General features: G+C 40.9%; 1 protein-coding gene across 1 annotated transcript in view; it reads left to right on the top strand.

Moving 5' to 3' along the window:
- The first annotated feature begins 55 nt into the window (after nucleotides 1–55).
- The window catches only part of LOC104507978 (patatin-like phospholipase domain-containing protein 2), an 18,398-nt gene continuing 1,001 nt past the window's right edge, over nucleotides 56–17,452 (top strand). Inside the window, exons 1-8 of the mRNA XM_010149433.1 lie at nucleotides 56–267; nucleotides 4,745–4,994; nucleotides 5,751–5,816; nucleotides 8,618–8,827; nucleotides 9,894–9,954; nucleotides 12,055–12,270; nucleotides 13,161–13,293; nucleotides 14,618–14,734. Of these exons, the coding sequence (XP_010147735.1) occupies nucleotides 56–267; nucleotides 4,745–4,994; nucleotides 5,751–5,816; nucleotides 8,618–8,827; nucleotides 9,894–9,954; nucleotides 12,055–12,270; nucleotides 13,161–13,293; nucleotides 14,618–14,734 (1,265 nt within the window). The remainder of the gene's footprint in view (nucleotides 268–4,744; nucleotides 4,995–5,750; nucleotides 5,817–8,617; nucleotides 8,828–9,893; nucleotides 9,955–12,054; nucleotides 12,271–13,160; nucleotides 13,294–14,617; nucleotides 14,735–17,452) is intronic.

Raw genomic sequence — 17,452 nt, forward strand, 5'->3', positions numbered from 1 at the left:
GGACGCCCAAGGCGTCCCGGTGCCTGCTGGCCTCGGGGCAGCCAGTGCCGGGCTGATGACAGCCCCGTGCGAAGCCGAGGAGCTGCAAACCGCTGCAGAGCGGGAGGTGGCAGAGCCCTTCGCGCCTCCGAGGCCAGCAGACCAAGGCTGTCGTCAGTCTGAGGCGATGGTAACGCAGCTCTGTCCGTCAGGCTTCGGCTGGCCCCGGCTTGCTCCCCTGAAGCAGCGGATCTCGGGCTGCGGCCGAGCGCTGCGGTCAGGGCTGAGGTAGCTTTAAGGTGCTTTTCCTCTCACCAGCCCACAGACTGTGCCGTGTAGGCCACTCAGGCACAGGCTTAGGAACAGCGGATTGATTAAAATCACTGATTTGAGTAATGATTTAACTAATGGAGCTGATCTGGTGGTGAATCTATGTAGGATAAGGGATGTTTGCATTCTCCTGCGAAGTAAGTGCTTATTTTCTAGCAGTAGGAAAAGTATACCGTCCTTTTACCCGTTCAGGACTCATGAGAACGCAAATACACGTTTATCTGTCTGACATTAATGACTGACATTAAAGCAAGCTTGATCTAAGTAAAATATCAAGGTGTTTAGGGTAGTTTAAAAGGTTTATGAAGTATCTGGAAATCTGAAATGTTTTTTCTTTTAAAGAAATCCACTGACTCAAAGCTGGTCTCGTTCATGACCCAGCGCTGACCATTTTTGTTAACGGTGCTTCGAACTGGAAGGTTTTTGTAAACTCACATTGCATCTCACTTGGAGATGGAGGAGGAAAGCAGCACGTCCTTATTTTGAATTTTAAAGAGTGTTTGGGTTTTGCTTTTAAATTGCTGAGGGACCAATTCACTAAGACAAACAGTTCTCTGTAGCTTGTCCCTGCTGCTTAGCCCCTGATCTCTATCACACGTGCTTAATTTCTTGAAAGCTTTAGCAGTAAACTGGTGCTACTTAAGCTTTTTAATTTTCCTCTGATGGCCTATCATAACAGACTTGAGTTATTACGAGCCTAATACCAGCTTTTAAAACAAATCATATTTATCCACACTTTATTCTTAGCACATATCCAATTTTAAGTCTTAAGTCATTGCAAACAATTTAAGAAGGAAGCTGTTTTAAATATTTGAGGTGCTCTTAAGCACAAAAATCGTATATTGTTTACCTGAGAGTATGCATTATTAACAGCTTTAAAAATTTTGAGTATGTTAATAATTGAGACTTGCAGGTTATCCCCTTGTCTTTCTTTTCTCATATGCCAACTGAGATTTTTGCTTGACTCTAACAGAATAGGTAGGAAGTATAGGATCGCTGCCCAAAGCACTGTATTTTGTAGGCAAGCCGATTTCTTCTGAAAACTTTTCTTTTTAAAAAAAGCCACTTGGGAGTGTTGGAAGACGATTCAAAACCAGCTCCATACTGAAATCTGTGAATCTTTGTAAATTCATCAAGCTGAGGAGGTATTAGCTGTTTGTTTTTTGTGGGTTTGTGTGAAAGCAGAGGACCGTAAATAAGGAAAGCTGTGCAGCGTAACAATTGATATATTTCATTGGTTCGTGTTGTGCCCCTCCCTTACACTGACAGACTTTAATATGCGGTATTCCACGTGTTTTCACCGTCACCTTCCGCTGTGGGAAGACAGAGCCAGACTCTCATGAGAGGTGGGTAGTGGATGGGTGGGGAGCACAAGCTGGAACATGACAACTTCGGCGTAGGTCTAAGGAAAGGAAGATTACCGTGAGGGTGGTGACATACTGGAACAGGTCGCCGGAGAGGTGGTGGGACCTCCATCCTTGGAGGTGTTCAGGACTCGGCTGGGCCCAGCCCCGAATTCGTACGTCTGCTGGCGCACGCAGAAGCCCGAGTGCGTACGTATACGTACGAACAGGGTTTCTGAGAACGCTGGCGTGCACATTTTGTCTCTTAGAGGTTTGTAGCCAGATGTTTTAAATAAAGGGGGTTTTTGTGCGTCACATTACCTGCTGGACAGGCAAATTGTGAGCGTAGAATTTCAAGTCTGAATAAATTTAAACATTAGCCATTGAATGGGGCGGGAAGTGTACTTTTCCAGGCTGAGGATAAAGTTTCCTTCATTGAATTTGAAGGAAGGTAGAGGGAGAAACTTAAGAGGTGACTGTTCCTTTAAGGATGAAGTGTGTTCAGGCTATTCCAGACTGGGAATACACCTGCACAGTTCTCTTGTTAGATCTTCCCCATGGATGTCTTGGAGATCTGGTATTTTGGTGGCGATGTGTTCATCTGTGCTGCTGTGGCACTGAAGAGAACAGGTTTGGTGGGGGCTATAAATATGACGGCAGATTTTACTCTGTGGTAAACAAATTAAGAGTTATTTAACCATGACAAATAGGAGTACAGAAATATAATTAGGAATATGGAAATATAACTAGAAATAGTTTACCTTTAATAGCAACATTCATTTCTTTAGCTCTCTTGCGTTTCAAAAAATACAACCGATGTACTGAGGTCTGACTAAAGTTCTAGTCTGACTTGAGCTCTAGCCCTTTTTCCCTTTCTGAGAAGATCCTGTTTTGGGATACACCAGTGTAAGAGGTAACTGCATTTTAATCCTGTTGAAGAAAGGAAGGGAGGGAGGAGGAGGAGAAGTTGGAATACATGAAGTCTGTTGAAATAATAATGAACAGCTTTTAAAATTTTCATTGTTTTAATATCACATGCTCCTGGGCAGACACACATATCTCTTTTTTTGTTTTGCTTAGGAGCCCTTCTCATATTTTAAATAGGTTACACTAAATGAAATATGTACACTTTATTTTTTCTTTTTCCCTTGTAGGCTACATCAAATGTAGAAATTCTTGGGTAAACTGTGAAATCGAATTCCGTTTTAATGGGTAGTTATTTTCTGAAGGGAAGTTAAAATGAGAGGGGTTGAAACACAAACTCTTAGAGGTCATCAGTTTTGCAGCCCTTTAAGGGGGTATGTAAAGCAAGCTGATACTTGCCTGACATTTTTATGGTGCGAGGTAAATAATCACAAGACAGGGTTAGTACAGGGCACTGGTTTGCTGAATTTTTTTTTTCAGAAACAGACCTGCAGCGCAAATAAGTGAAGATGTTACCGTGCTTCAAACTTAAGTAATAGCTTGAGCTTCAGTCTGACAGGATGCCAAAGAGCCAAGACCTGGAGGAGAAGTGAGAGCGTGCGTACTTGTTTGCCCGCGTGCCCATGCACCCAGTGCTCTTGGTCTGTTATTTCAGAACAAGCAATTCACTTGCTTGGTGCATAAGTTTTCAGAAATGTACTATTTTGTAAAAGGAAATGAATGCATATGCTGACAGCTGTTCCTGGACAGGGTTTTGGCAGTTCAGTGCGTCTGACTCCTGCAATGTGCCTGATTTCTCTCTTTGGAAAGTTGAGAAGGTGTAACATTGCTAAATTAGCTTATTAAAAAAAAAAAGGGAGGGAGGTGGTGATTTGTATCCGAGTGCATGAAAAATAGAACTGCCGAAACTGTCTACATAACTGCTTTTGGAAATAACTTCTGCACTTGCCAGAATGGGACTTGTGCCACTTTTTAATTGCATGTATAATGTGTTTTACCAACATAAGCTTGTATTTGATCGTGAGCTGTGTCCAGGTGGGTCACTGTCTTCTGGGGTGGGAGGTGAGGTCAGCTACTGGTGTCAGTGGATTCAGGGCCCAAGGCTTCACTCTGCAAGGGTGGACTGAAAAAAAATTGTAGTGGTAAAAATGGAGGATGTCTGTACCTTGGAGTTTTGGAGAGATGCTCTTTGGAACATAGGCTCTCAGTTTATTGGGTTAAGAAGGAGAAGGGTTTAAGTACTGCTATTGTTTGGGGGGGGGAGAATAACATTGTAGCAAGATCATGTTTTTTTGGAAATTAATCTGAACTCAAAGGCTTAAGCAGAGTTGTTCCCAGTGCAGTGCTCGCATGTAACTTGGTAAGTTAATCCTGTCTATTCTAGAAAGGGCTATGTAAATTAAAATATGCAAGTTCTGAAAATACTTCTACATGACCTTGTAGCATATCACTCAGGTTAATCAGCTGTTACTTTGACCTTCCTCCCCACCCCCTTTCCTCTACCAAGTTGAGGAGCTTATCAGGCAGTTTCCTCAAGGTATGCCCTGAAGAAACGTGACGTTAAAAACTCAAACAAAACACCGCGGGTGGATGAGCTGCTGTTCCTACCGTGACTAGGCGTTTCAGTGTTCTCTGGGGTCGGCCGTGTCTCCTGCAGGGGTTTGAGCTAGTTCCCAAATGCTGACTGGAGGAAAAAAAGAAAATTTGTCTTACATACTGGTAAAAACATGCCTGCTGAGGTGGAGACCTGTGTGAGAGGTGTTACAGATCTGTAGGTTTTATGGGTGTAGCGTGTGCCGCCTGTCCGTGCGTACATGCTTACGGCAGGTCGCTCGTCTTTCTTTTTTCTTAGAGTGTGTTTCTGGAACGAATGATTTCCAACAGAAGCGTCTTGCGGGTATTTTACACCTGCAGTCCACATATAAATACCATACAAGCTGAACTCGGTGGCTGGGTCTTCTCTAGGATTTCTATTTGGAAGTCTAAAGTGACTTTTTTTCTTTCCCTCAGAAAACTCCTAACCTGTGTTAAACACCAGCGGACAGTTATTTTGTCTGCTAAAAAGCTCTTCGGTTTTCATGCCAGCAATCGGAGAGAAAAGTTGGAGCTCCAGATATATTAGTAGTGTGGTTTGTGTTTTTTTGACATATCTTCTGTTCTTAAATTAAATGCGTTTTATTTTCAGCTCAAGCTTGTGCAGATGTTCTGGCATTAGCCAAAGAAGCTAGAAAGCGAAATCTGGGTCCTCTTCATCCTTCCTTTAATGTGATAAAGATAATAAGAGATGGACTGATGAGAAATCTTCCAGAAAACACTCACCAGTTGTCATCGGGCAGACTCTGCATTTCACTAACCAGAGTATCGGATGGTAAAAATGCGTTGATATCTAATTTTAACTCTAAAGAAGAAGTTGTCCAGGTATGTTTATTTTGGCAACTTTTAAAAGTTTCTTAAGATTAAGTCCGTTTAATGTCATCCATGGGATTTCCATTTTCAACATTTGAGGATATTTTGACTTGGATGGTATTTTAAAGATGAGTTCAACCTTTGTTACATTAAATTCACTTACTGGTTTTCCCGGTCACTGTATCTGTGAATTGTCTCAGTTGAGCAGGTGAGAGGGACCAACTTTAAAAAGGAGAAATGCCTTTAAAGTGTGGTGTGTCTAATGAAACTATGAAACTTCATGAATAAGACTTTCCTTAAGGTCATTCTCATAAAAGCTGTGATCAAGAAACAGTCAAAAAAAAGCTCTCTAAAATTCTTAATATCAGTTACAATGCTAGTTTAATATGGTCCCAGAATGTTGATGTTTGTGTCCAGTTGTTTACTTTGGTTATTAGGAAAATATATAGCTTGAGTGAATAAGCATAAACTTTTCCTTCCTAATTAGCATTTCTAGAAATGGTCTTCTAGTGAGTCTTACAATTTTTTAGATGGAGTGTGGTTACATTCTAAAAAGAAATGTGGAATACCCTCATCCTGTTTAAAATAATGATTGCTAATGCCCTTTTTCCCCTCCCCTTTTTTTTTTTAATTCAACTGTACTTTCTGGGGATTTTTATCATTGCTCACTTGCTTGTTTTGGCTAACATCTTTAGAGATAAAAATAAAAGAGTAATCTCAGTAATAGAGCAGTTACCATTTGACTGATATGGTCTCATTTTCCTACAGGCTTTAATCTGTAGTTCGTTCGTCCCTATTTATTGTGGCCTAATTCCACCGTCATTTAGAGGTGTGGTAAGTCTCTTATTAAGAACTAAACATTGTTCTAGCTATTCTGAAAATGTTAAGAGACAATGCCTATGGTTTTTTTGGTTATCCTACTGCAAAAGAAATACCTTCATCACAGCTTCTAGTACTATAGCTGCATGTTACAACTCTTCGAAAAAAGTAAGGAAACTCTAGATGTGTGGAAGATCCATTATGTGTGTTTTGCAGGATGGAGAAGAAATACATGTCTGTACTCTCTCTAATTTCTTGCTTGCTGATGCAGTAATTAAAAAAGGGTATTCTAAGATAGAATTTAATTTAAGGATAAATATTTATTGAAGACAGTGATACTCACCTGCACAAATTCATAGGAAGAGTCACTTGCTTGTCTAAAAAAAAAATCTCATGAGATAGTTTATTGTGTATCTTTGTGTTCTTGCTGTAGGTAGATCTGCCTTAAAATTGGATTGAAAATCCATGTTCGGTTGGCTGAAAACCAAGCTTTTTAAGGTGTTCTGTCATTTGTATTGAGTGTTAAGAAAGGTTGCTTTTTAAAGGTGAAGTGTCAGTGTATTAGTCTGCTCTATTACTTCACAGGAACTGTTGGTTACAAAACCTCTTAATACTTCATGGCTATACTGGATTTTCTAAAATCCCCAATTAAAGGGGCAATGACCACAGAAGAGTTAGTGTAGGTCGCTGCAGGTGTGCTAATTAACAGGTCTGGAAGCAGACACACGTTTCAAGTCACGACAGTGACATTCATGGCTTTTTAACATGCATTTGCTTTCTTTCCAACTTCGGTGCTTCTTATGCAAGGACGGGGGAAGAATATTGAAGGAACACTCAAACCATCTTTAACAGTGGTTGGTTACAGGCTGTTCTCAAGGCAATTTGGAAGTGCTAGAAGGTCAAGGATAGACATGGAATGTTATTTTCTTCTTCATGCTCAAATTTAAGCAAAAGTGATTAGAACTGTATAGGGATTCTTCTTTATCTGGACTTCTAAACCTTGTATGTCTCCTTAAACTCCTCCAGATTAAGGTGTTATGAAAACAGGATGTTGGACTGAATCCAAGGTTTAGGTGGATCCAGGCTAATCTGGCTATTCAGTTCTTGTCACCAGACAACAATGTTATTTTAAAAGGCTTAGTCGAGAGTATAGAAACGTACAAAGTGATGCTTTATTTCATCCTATTTTGAAGGAAGGAATCATTGTATCCTTCTGATCAGTTATTTTGGTGCGTAGGAGGCATATTTGATGTAACAGTAAGAATGGCACAGTTGCATATGCCTGGCATGACACCTGTGGGGCTTAAACGCAGCAGAATGTCAAGTGTGTAAACTCTGTAGCATCGTTCGGTGTACTGGCTTGCTGCTTTCTGCTGGTTTACCTTAAAACAAAGACTTAAGGACAACTTTCAGTAGATAGGTTTAATTGCCAATTGTGGTGAAGCTTTTGGGTGCGCTGGGTTTGGTTTGGGTTGTTTTACCCCTTTTAAACAATGGGGTTTGATTTTTAAAAATTCCTAGGGGGATAGTTAGATGTTAGATAGGTAGAAACTCCGAAATACGACGATTCACCTCTGTAGAAGAGTGACTCAGATGTGTACTTCCACCTTTTAATAATTTCATGAGAAGGCTGCATGCTACGGCTCCTCCTCTGCCAACCCTGTTATATGGTGCTTGATACTTCCACAGAGGACTCGGTGGTTGCACGTGTACTTTAGTTATTGCTTTACACACCCGTAGGAAGTTTGTTAGTAGCTGCGTGCTCCTGGGTCCAAAGTGTCCAAGGCAGCTGACAAGTAGGAACAGGCTGCTCTGGAGTTTGTTGGATAAGTTGCTCTGAACTGTCCTCTTCCTAATTCCTAATTTGTTTCTCAGAAAGGCCAGGGAGTGAGTACGAGGGCAGATGAAATCAATAAATCCAGGTTGCTCCTGCTCAAAGCACCTGCTCTGTTGCATGGAGGTTTTAGGAGGACCTACAGGTTCCACCTGTTGCCTGCTTGGGAAGACGGAAAATGCAGCTGCTAAGCCAGTGGGGCGGGTGGTCTCTTGCCACTGTCAGAACAAACAAGGTACAGTTGGCCCCACTGGAAAGATGGTCATTGTGAGCGAGTGGAGTTGTCTTCGGCCACAGCAGCTGCTGCACTAGAGATGAGTTACCCGATACAGAAGTCTTCAGTTCTTGGATCTTAAAATGTCGTGAGATGGTGATGCACTGAAACCGTTGGAATGGGCAATTCAGCGTGAAGGAGACAAAAGCACAACCTGGCACAGCTAAAAAAAGGGACAGCCTTGACCGGCAGCGTTTCTGAAGCCCCGTCCCTTTTTACTTGCAGTTTCTTTTGTACAAATATTTTTGATGCTTTTATGTCAAATTCCGATTAGTAGGAGTGATTTTAGGTTACCCTTATTCTAACTGAATGGTTTAGCGTGAGACAACTTGCGCTTTGAAGTGCAGAGCTATTTTTACTCCCGTTCTTTCTAAGTAGTACTCTGGTGTTGGTGCACTCCTTTGAGGAAGAGGAGAGCTGTGCGACTTTCTCTCTGCATGTTGTGTAGGGTTATGATCTTTAAAACGGACTTGCTCTTTCTTAACCATACAGAAAAATCCCATGTAGCATACTCTTAGTCTACCTGTGCCACTATAGGTAGGAATGGTTTTTTTTTTAACTGGCATTAGAGAAGATAAGTTTAGCCTGGGAGCATAGACAGAGACTGTTTCTGTTACAGTCTTAAATGCTATTTAATTCTTGCCTGGGAAATCTGCTAGTTATAAATTTTCAGCCTTTGGGATTTCTTATTTCTGTTAATTTTTGTAGCGCTATGTGGATGGAGGAATTAGTGACAACTTGCCTCATTACGAATCGAAGAATACCATCACAGTTTCGCCTTTCGCTGGGGAGTGCGATATCTGCCCAAAGGGGAATTCTGCTAGCTTCCATGAAATGAACCTGACCAACACCAGCATTCAGCTCAGTTTGGGGAACCTTTATCGTTTAACGCAAGCGCTCTTTCCGCCAGAACCTAAGGTAAGCCGCTGCTCTTAGTGCCTTACTAAAACATCTTCCCGTGTAAAAGCCTTGCTTTTGCAGAAAGCTGCAGTAAGCTTAGCTTTCCACCTAGTCATGTAAACTTCTCTGGTGACATTTCTCTTTCTATTTTTCCATGTTTGGTCTTCATTCTCCATATTTTTAGTCTCTCGCAGACTAAAAATGCATGTCCTGCTGTTGGCTTTCAGCGTTATTTGGGAATTAGCACAGGATTTTATTAATTTAGCAGTGTGAATTCTATGGTAACTGCCAGTTTGTAGTCCCTTCATGTTTACCTGCTAACCAGGTGCTGCAGAACTTAGGAGTCCTAAAGCTTCGTGGGTTTGTAAAGTTTGCGATTAATACTCCACGCGGGCGAGCTGCTTTCAGACTCCGCTAAGCGCTGCTGATTGCAGGTTGATGAGGAAAATGCTTTGAAAAAAGGAGAACTTGGCAAATTACCTTGGCATATACTGCAGAGGAGAAGTAATGTTCCTGACTGCTCTAGATACATTTTTTTAATTGCGGGCTTTTTGACCACTTGAAGAAAATTGTTAAATTCTACTTATGTAGCCTTTAATTTTTTTGTATTTTTTTTTTGTCTAGGACTACTGTGTAGGTGAGCTGGTGTTGCCTCTGGTGAAAGATGTCTTCGTATGGAAGACTAAGTCTGAGTTTGGGAATGAGAGTTGCCCAGCTGACTTGTCATAGTCTGGGGAAGAGGGAAGCACTGGGAGGGGAGGAGGGGAACTGGCATACTCCAAGCCACCCTGTTTCACTGTTGCTTGTGTCTGCTGAAAGACTAGTCAAAGAAACAAAAGGGGAGGAAAACCTTGTAATCCGTTAGAATGATGCTGTGTTTAGGTGAATAATTCAGTGCATGTTACACCTGAAAGATAAGATCATGTACGTGCCATCGCAGCAGGTGTATTAACCTGAGTCTGAATTGTTGATGTAAACGTTTCCTACACGAATGGAGGGTGGATGGAAGCGGCTTTTCGTTCTGCAGACTGTTGGTCTTGGGTTGAATCTTCTTTTGTCTGACTCACTTAACCTGTCCTTGCAGGTACTAGGAGAGATCTGTGAGCAAGGATACTCAGATGCTCTCAAATTCTTGAAAGAGAACGGTATGTTACCCTTTTTGGATAGTTATTGATGATATGGCCTTACCCTGAATTAAAAAAAATAAAAAAAAAGGGCGAGGGGATCTTATGTAGCTAAGAAGGGGCTAGCTCTTTGAGGTTTTTTGAAGGGATCATGATACGTGTAGTTCTCACAGAAATGACATAGTTGTAGTAACTATTCAACTGAGGTAAGTTGTGCTGCCACACAGAAGTTGAACTTTCAGGGTTCTGTCAAAATTTGTGAAGTGTATGCTAAGGTGTTAAGTGAAATTACCAAAGAATTAGAATTCTAGGGAAATCACAATATTATTATTTCTTCTGTGTTACTTGTGAAGGATAGGAGTATAGGCTGTTGTTTCCCACCCCTGTGAAACCTCTGTCTTACCACCCTTTCTCTGCTGCCATCCAAGTGAATTTCTAGGTACGGCCTTGTAGTCCAGAACTGGGAGCTGGGTAACACCAACGAAAACTCAGTGACAGACAAATCCTGACTCTGTCTGGTGAAAGACATTACAACATGACTGGTAATGTCGCGGTTGTTGAGACCCAGCTGTTTAGGAAGAAGAATGGAAAGTTGCTCTGCTCTACTCCTAGAATTCTAGTAACGCATTTGATGTTAATAAATGCTACTGCTCTGCAAACTTGAGACAAACAGGTTAAAGACAGTACCTTGATACGAGCATGAAGTTAACTACCAGGTGTTAAATACACCTAGCCCCTGTAGTCTGGATGCAGAAGCAAACTGGTACTGGGTTGGATGAGGGGAATGGAAACCACGGTGTGATGCTGGCACTACTACAGATAGTACCGACTGCAGTTTTGTAATGCACTTTAAACTGATGTGCTCGCTGCTTATACTCCGTTATAGCTAAACAAATATTCAAGTTTTCTTGGAACAATCTTCTTGTGAAAGAATGTCATGGTTCTGCTTAAGAGTTTGATTTTTCTAGTAATATTAGTAAATATTTAATGAGGGACTGATGCTTTATAACTTTTACCAGGTGATTTAAAAGACAAGCTATACAAAGAGCCTTATAATTTGTGGTTGTCTGTGCTAAGATGCTGCACTGCACCCACAAGTTTCCTGCGTGCATGTTTCCATCTGAAACCAGTATCTGAGATTCCTTGGTGTCTTTCCCTCGTATCCTCTTGCACTACTGTCCTCCTCTTCGCAATACTTTGATCACCTTTGTTCCTACCCTGTCATGGGTTTGTCTTACTTCAAGCTTGATCAGTGATAATTATAACCTTTCCAAACTCATTAATTATGCATCTCCTTTCTTGTTAAGTTATTTGAACTGTAGGAGTTCACTTCTCTCCCCATCTGTAAAAATTCAGATAACTTTTTTGGCCAAATTCCTTGTATATTCTTTTGACATTTGTCTTTTAGGAGTGAGTAAGTAGGACACAGAGTCTGTTGTATGCAGGTATGGATCCTAGTCAAATTTGGTAGTCTTTATAAATATCTTCATACTCAGTTTCCAGAAAACAGTTATAAATACCCTTCTTTTATTTTTCACTTTGTGCTCATTATCTAGTGCTTGTTTCTAAGGTAATTGTCAGTGCTGTTTCTTAACTGGCACCAGTTCTGCAAGGTAACCAACGTTGACTTAGATCTGTGCTTTGGATATATCTTAAAACAATATTGTACCCTCCTCGCTTTCCTTCTCCATACTGTTGTAGGAATGCGTCAAGGTACTTCTGTGATACCTGCCATGTCAAATTTCCTAAATGTCTGATATGTTTTAAGTGTTTTCTTTCAAATAAATATGAAATCAGTTTTCCTCCTTTCCTTTAAATCATTTACTTTCTTGGTGGAAAACAGTTTTGGTAAATGACTGTATATTTCCAGTGCAGTTTCAGTTAATTGTCCACCTTTTCCTTTTCTTTAGAACCTGTTTAAAAGTAAGACCTAAACCTGCAAAGGAGTGTTCATCAGTGTGCTTAAACACTTGTGGGATTATAAGAGCGAGTGGTTTTGACATTGGGTAGATAATGTTCCCTGAGGATAGGCCTTTGTACAGATACACAGCCCACAGGTACTGTACAGGTACTCTGAAGACCCGTGGATCAAGCCTAAGTGGAAGCTCTTGACTCTTTCAGGTATTCTGAATGACTCAATTTATATCCACTTGTCCTTCGCAAAAAGAAGCCCTCATGAGGCTGCACAACACGTTGACCATATGAAGAAAAAAAAGTTGTCGGACAATAGCAGAGTAGAAACTTTGAAAATGGAAGTCCTTAACGACCAGCTGAAGCAAAATCCATGGCCATTAGAGAAGAGCATATTTGAGAGTCTGCCTCCCAGACTTCGTAAAGGTACGTGCTTCAGACTGTTTCCTGTAACTTTGAATGGCCAACTTTGATTTCTTTTTCCTCTGCTTACTCTTATAATTTGCTTAAGATGTTTTTTATTTAATCTTATAACTGCCTATGATATCAGAGACTAGCTCACCCCCCAAAAAAGTTTCTTCAATACTTACTAAGTGTGAACAAGTGCATTTTTATTTAGCTACAGAAATGAGATTGAAGCAGGATGAATAAGCTACTTTTGATACTGCAGAGTCATGAATTGAATTCTCATTTGGTTTTGGATAGGCTTTGTATGTGCACAGTGTTTTTGTAAGCATGTTTTTCACACCAATGTTGAACCTCAAATCCAAACACTTCTTATCCCCATGTTGGTTTTGAAACAGACTTCTGTAGATTTCTAATTCTCTGGCTTTCCTATTTTTTTTAAGAAGCTGGTTTTTGTGGTTGCTGATTGGCATTTTCAAGATCTGAAAATTGTGATCCCAATGACTTAGGAGAAGGAAACATCAGGTGTGATTTTTCCTTACAGCTGGAGTATGTGTAACTCTAGAATTTAAACTCTACTTAGAGTCCTATGAAGACAGGAATGAAATGCATAAGGGTTTTTTGAGATTGGGACTTTACATCCTCTTATTATAAATTAATTCTTAAACTTATTGCTTAGGAGTTCTAGGTGAGGCCTCTTGTCGCTGTGGTATGAGTCCGTTTCCCATTTTTTAAAACAGTATAGAGAAGGTTTATGGGAAGAGTGCCTTGAGATTAATTCTTTCCTTTTCTGTCTGAGCCTTATTCAGTAATACTTGATAATGCTGACTGAAGATTACCAAACTCTGAGTAGATTATTTAAACTGTTTTCAAATAGTCTAACATCTTTTTCAAAAATAATTATTCCTAAGCACTGCAGGAAGCTTGTAAAGAACAGAATGGATTCTATGCTCAGTTCTCTAAACTATTCCCGATGCGGGTGATATCCTATCTGATGCTACCGTATACACTGCCAATGGAGTCTGCTTACTCTGTGGCTTTACGGTAAGGAACTTCTAATGAGCCATTTTAGAATTACTACACTTCTTGAAATTCACGCATCGAGAGCTTATTCAGTGTTGTAGGCATTCTGGTACTCCAGAATTCAAGTGGTAACTGTGCAAAGACTATTATTCTTATCTACATAAAGCATTCTCCTAAGGCCTCTATAGTCTAAAGCTAGATAAATAATCATATTAAGATGATTCCTAGAGAATTTACTCTTATTACTAGTAGCTGTCTCATAATTGCTCGAAAAAAGCACCCTTGTGTTTTCCAGAAGCACATTCTTTATTACTCTTACTGTCTTCTGCAGTGGTTTTTGACCTCTCTCCAGATAGTTCTTGTGCTTTAGCTTCTCTCTGAAGTCAGGAGTGAAATCCAGGGTTTACTCACCGTATAAATTTTCTGAACAGGTTTGTTTAGGTTGACTGAAAGTTGTGCTCTTGAAACAGGGCTTAATTTTATAAGTTTTTTTTCAACACTCGTGAAGGAGAAATTATGCTGAATGAATGTACCATGAACCCTGGTTTGTGGTTGCTTAAAAGAATTCCAGTCCTTGAGCAGCAGATGTCATTGCTGTCTATGGAAAATACTTTAAAAATCAAGTGTGCTGTAAATGTAACCACATAGAACTCCAGTAAAATACTTTGTTTCTGTGCCACTTAATGGGCCACTTTTCTCCATCCACCAAAGAAGGTCACAGGAAATAAGTTTCAACAGAATTTTCTTGTGGGTTTTGTAGAACTCCAGTACTTTGTTTCTGTGCCACTTAATGTGCCATTTTTCTCCATCCACCAAAAAAGGTCACAGGAAATAAGCTTCAACAGAATTTTCTTGTGGGTTTTTACCCCTCACCCCCTCTGGTGTAACCGCCTTCTGTTAAGAGCAACATCAGGAATAAAATACATCTGTGACATTGTTCTGTTTCTGCCTTGTTTGATCTTCCATAGGGCCTGTCTTTTGCTTTTCTTTCCTCTTCCACCTAACTTTAAACTGAGCAGAAAGTCCCTACCACACAGAAAGAGGTCTCAGACAGGAGTATTTTACAGGCTTCCTAAACGTTGGTCACGGGGTGTGGAATGCACATGCTGGTCAGCCCCTCAGCACGGATCAGAGATGCAGTGGTCTGTGTCTTCTTAGCTTGTAGAAAAGAGATGAGTGGGCTAGCTGAGAATTGAGGGAGATTGGGAACAACTGGAAAGCTTGGTGGGGAAGTTAACTTGGGGACAATGAAAGCTGTGTTATTTTGTTGGACGTTGTATGTAAAAACAGAATGTGGATTAGGCCTGCTGCTTACAGAACAACTGCATTTTGTTTACGATTGTAGGTTAGTAAACTGGTTTCCTGACATGCCTGCTGATGTTCGATGGATGCAAGAACAGCTCTGTCGGATTGCTGGTACAGTTTATTCCCAGGCTAAAAGCAAGCTGTTCTGTATGTCCAGGTAAAGTGGAGTGCTGCTGCATGCAAATGATGCGTTTCTAGAAACTGTTTCTCCAGCCAGAGCTTCGAGTACTAAAAGTTTCTCTCTTAAAACAGGATTTAATAACTTTTTCTCAAGGGTAACACAAAACAATTCTCCCTGCCGCTCATCCTTAGCGTTGTTTCTTAGGTGTGTTTTCTGGGGCCTCTTGTTCAACTGATCAATGACTGTTACATTTTACAGATGGAAGAGGCGTTGCCTGTTGGTAGGCCTATGTTTTTTGGGGAGAGGGCTGGGTTATGGAGCAGGCACTGGGCTGAGAACAGAGACCTTTTTTCTTCTCCCTCTCCACAGCAGCTGGAGCAATTAGGAAGAAAAGAGGAGGAAAAGATTGCTCAGGATGTTCTAAATTGGATGTAGCAGGTGGGAACTGGAAATCATTGGGAGAAAGACTGGATTCTCAGGAGTCTGGACAGGAAAGGTTATAAGAATTAAAAAGGAGATTGATATGAAGGGCAGTCTTGTAAGATAGCTAGGAAGAGTTAAAATGAGATACATAGAGGTTCCTAAAACTTTTGGCTATTCCCATGGAAGAGAAACCTCTAAGCTGTTGTAACTGGGTTCATCATGCTTCTCTGGTGTGACATTTAGCCTTTCAGACTTCTTACTTCTATTAAACTTCGTAGCACAATGTTGGGGGGGGGAATTGGTGACAGCTTACCTCAGTACGAGTCTAAGAATACTGTTTGCTGGGGTGTGTAGTATTTGCCCAACGAACTCTGCAAACTGAAAAAATGAATACGACCAATATCCAGGTTAGATTTTCCTGCTAAAAATGGGCTTGTTGCTGGAAGAGTTACACAGCCGTGTCAGGGTAGTGCTCTAAGTAGAGAAAAACAGGCTCTCTCTGAGGTCTAAATGGTTATAAATAAGAAGTCTCCTAAGATTTGGTCTGGAAAAGCATAAATCCTAACTTCTGCAGAAAAGGTTCTATCTATTTTACTATAATAAGTCTGATTGTCTCATCTCCTGGAGTTGCTGGGTAGGAGAAGGAAGATAAGTTAGCCCAAAAAGGTATTAGGAGAGAACAGAATTTTTAAACATCTCATAAAAGCTTCCAAGAGAGAGCTGTAGCACTGGAGACTAGCAATTGCAGCAGTTAATTAAAGCATCGCCATGTTCTATATACACCACATCTTAAAATTAAAATGAAAAATACCCTTTTATTCAAGCCAAGAGTTCTTGAGCTTCCGTCTTCCTGGTTTCGTAATACTTTTAGAGAAGGAAGAAGATCAAAGATGCTGTCTTTTTGTGCTGGGAATGCTATGCGCTGACCCATGAGAAATGCAGGTTTGATACATCTGGAAAGAACTGCTTGATCCTACTTCCTTCTACGAAGCTTTGCCAGGTTCTGGATTGGCATTGTGAGAGATCAGATTCATACGCTCCATCCCTTCAAAGTAGAGAGGAATCACAGTTACTGCTAAAGGTTCTAGCTTAACAGAAGACTTAATGAGGTTGAAGCTTGGGATTTCCTTCTCCCTTGGAAGTATTAAAGGGTGGCTTTAATGTTAGGCTGTAAAGGTACTTTCCGTTTTACGTTATGCAGTTTTACCCGGAGTTCAGGAGCATTTAATTCCTGTATACAAATAGTCTGTCTCCTCCCTCTCTGAAATCAGTTCAAGCCTTTCCTTGTCTAACACTGGTTGGCTTCTGAGGGCATCTCTCAGAGCAGAAACCTAGTTCTTGGTATATATTTGCTATCACCCCACTGTCATCTCTTATTTCATACCACATGTAATCCGGTGTCCTCTTTTTCTTCTTTCTTTAATGGCATTTCTGACTCCTTCCCAGAATAAATTTGGATATAGTTATCTTCCTGCTATTACCCTGGGCAGCTTCTTGATGCCGCTCGTATTCCAGCCTTACCAGTCGTGAGACTCTTCATCTGAAACGGGCATTGGGAAGGCACAATATCACAAGACTGTCCAGCTCATAACTTCTCAGAGGGCTTATGTGGCCACTGAATGGTGGTTAAACAGAAACATTGTTTGTCGTCTTGTGGAAAGAGCAGCTCTTGGCCGTAAAACAGAACATGCTGGTCATGTGGGTTTTGCTGTACCCTTTCATAGCACCTTCAAGGTGATCGGCTCCCACTGAACTGTTTACGCTGTCAAACTTACGTGTTTTCTGAAGCTTTCCCTTAAGTGCATTCCTCGTCAGGTAGCTGGGTCCAGAGGCTCTGTGCGTAGAATTCTTCACTGTATTCTACAGGTCACCCTTTGTGGGCTTGCACTCTGTTTCCGTGCCCACCAGGAACACTTCCCACTGCTTTTGCAGAAGTAATCCGCCCCACCTCTTTTTATGCTCTTCCCCTTACACCATCGGATCTAGCTTCTGGTTTTGAATCAAACCTAAATCTCATGAAAATTGGCACCGCTTACAGTTTGAAAATCCATTTAGGAGACTTAGCCTGGTGGATGGTATCTTCTAGTGCACCTAAACTTCAGGTATGGAAACTGGGGTTGAAGTGTGTTTATGGTGAGTTGGGTTTTTTTGTGTGTGAGAGGGGGTGTTGTGGGTTGCTTTGTTTTTTTTTCCCCAAAAGCACTGCAAGAGAGGAGAGAGAACTTGAAAGTAAAAACCTGGCTATTCTGCGTGACAACTTCAGCTTCCTGTTTCTCAAAGTCTAAGAGACTAACCTGGTGCTGCAGGTGCTGTTTTAGGGTGTAGGGCAGT

The sequence above is a fragment of the Eurypyga helias genome, unplaced genomic scaffold (genome assembly GCF_000690775.1).
Source record: "Eurypyga helias isolate BGI_N326 unplaced genomic scaffold, ASM69077v1 scaffold23853, whole genome shotgun sequence".
Classification (NCBI taxonomy): Eukaryota; Metazoa; Chordata; class Aves; order Eurypygiformes; family Eurypygidae; genus Eurypyga; species Eurypyga helias.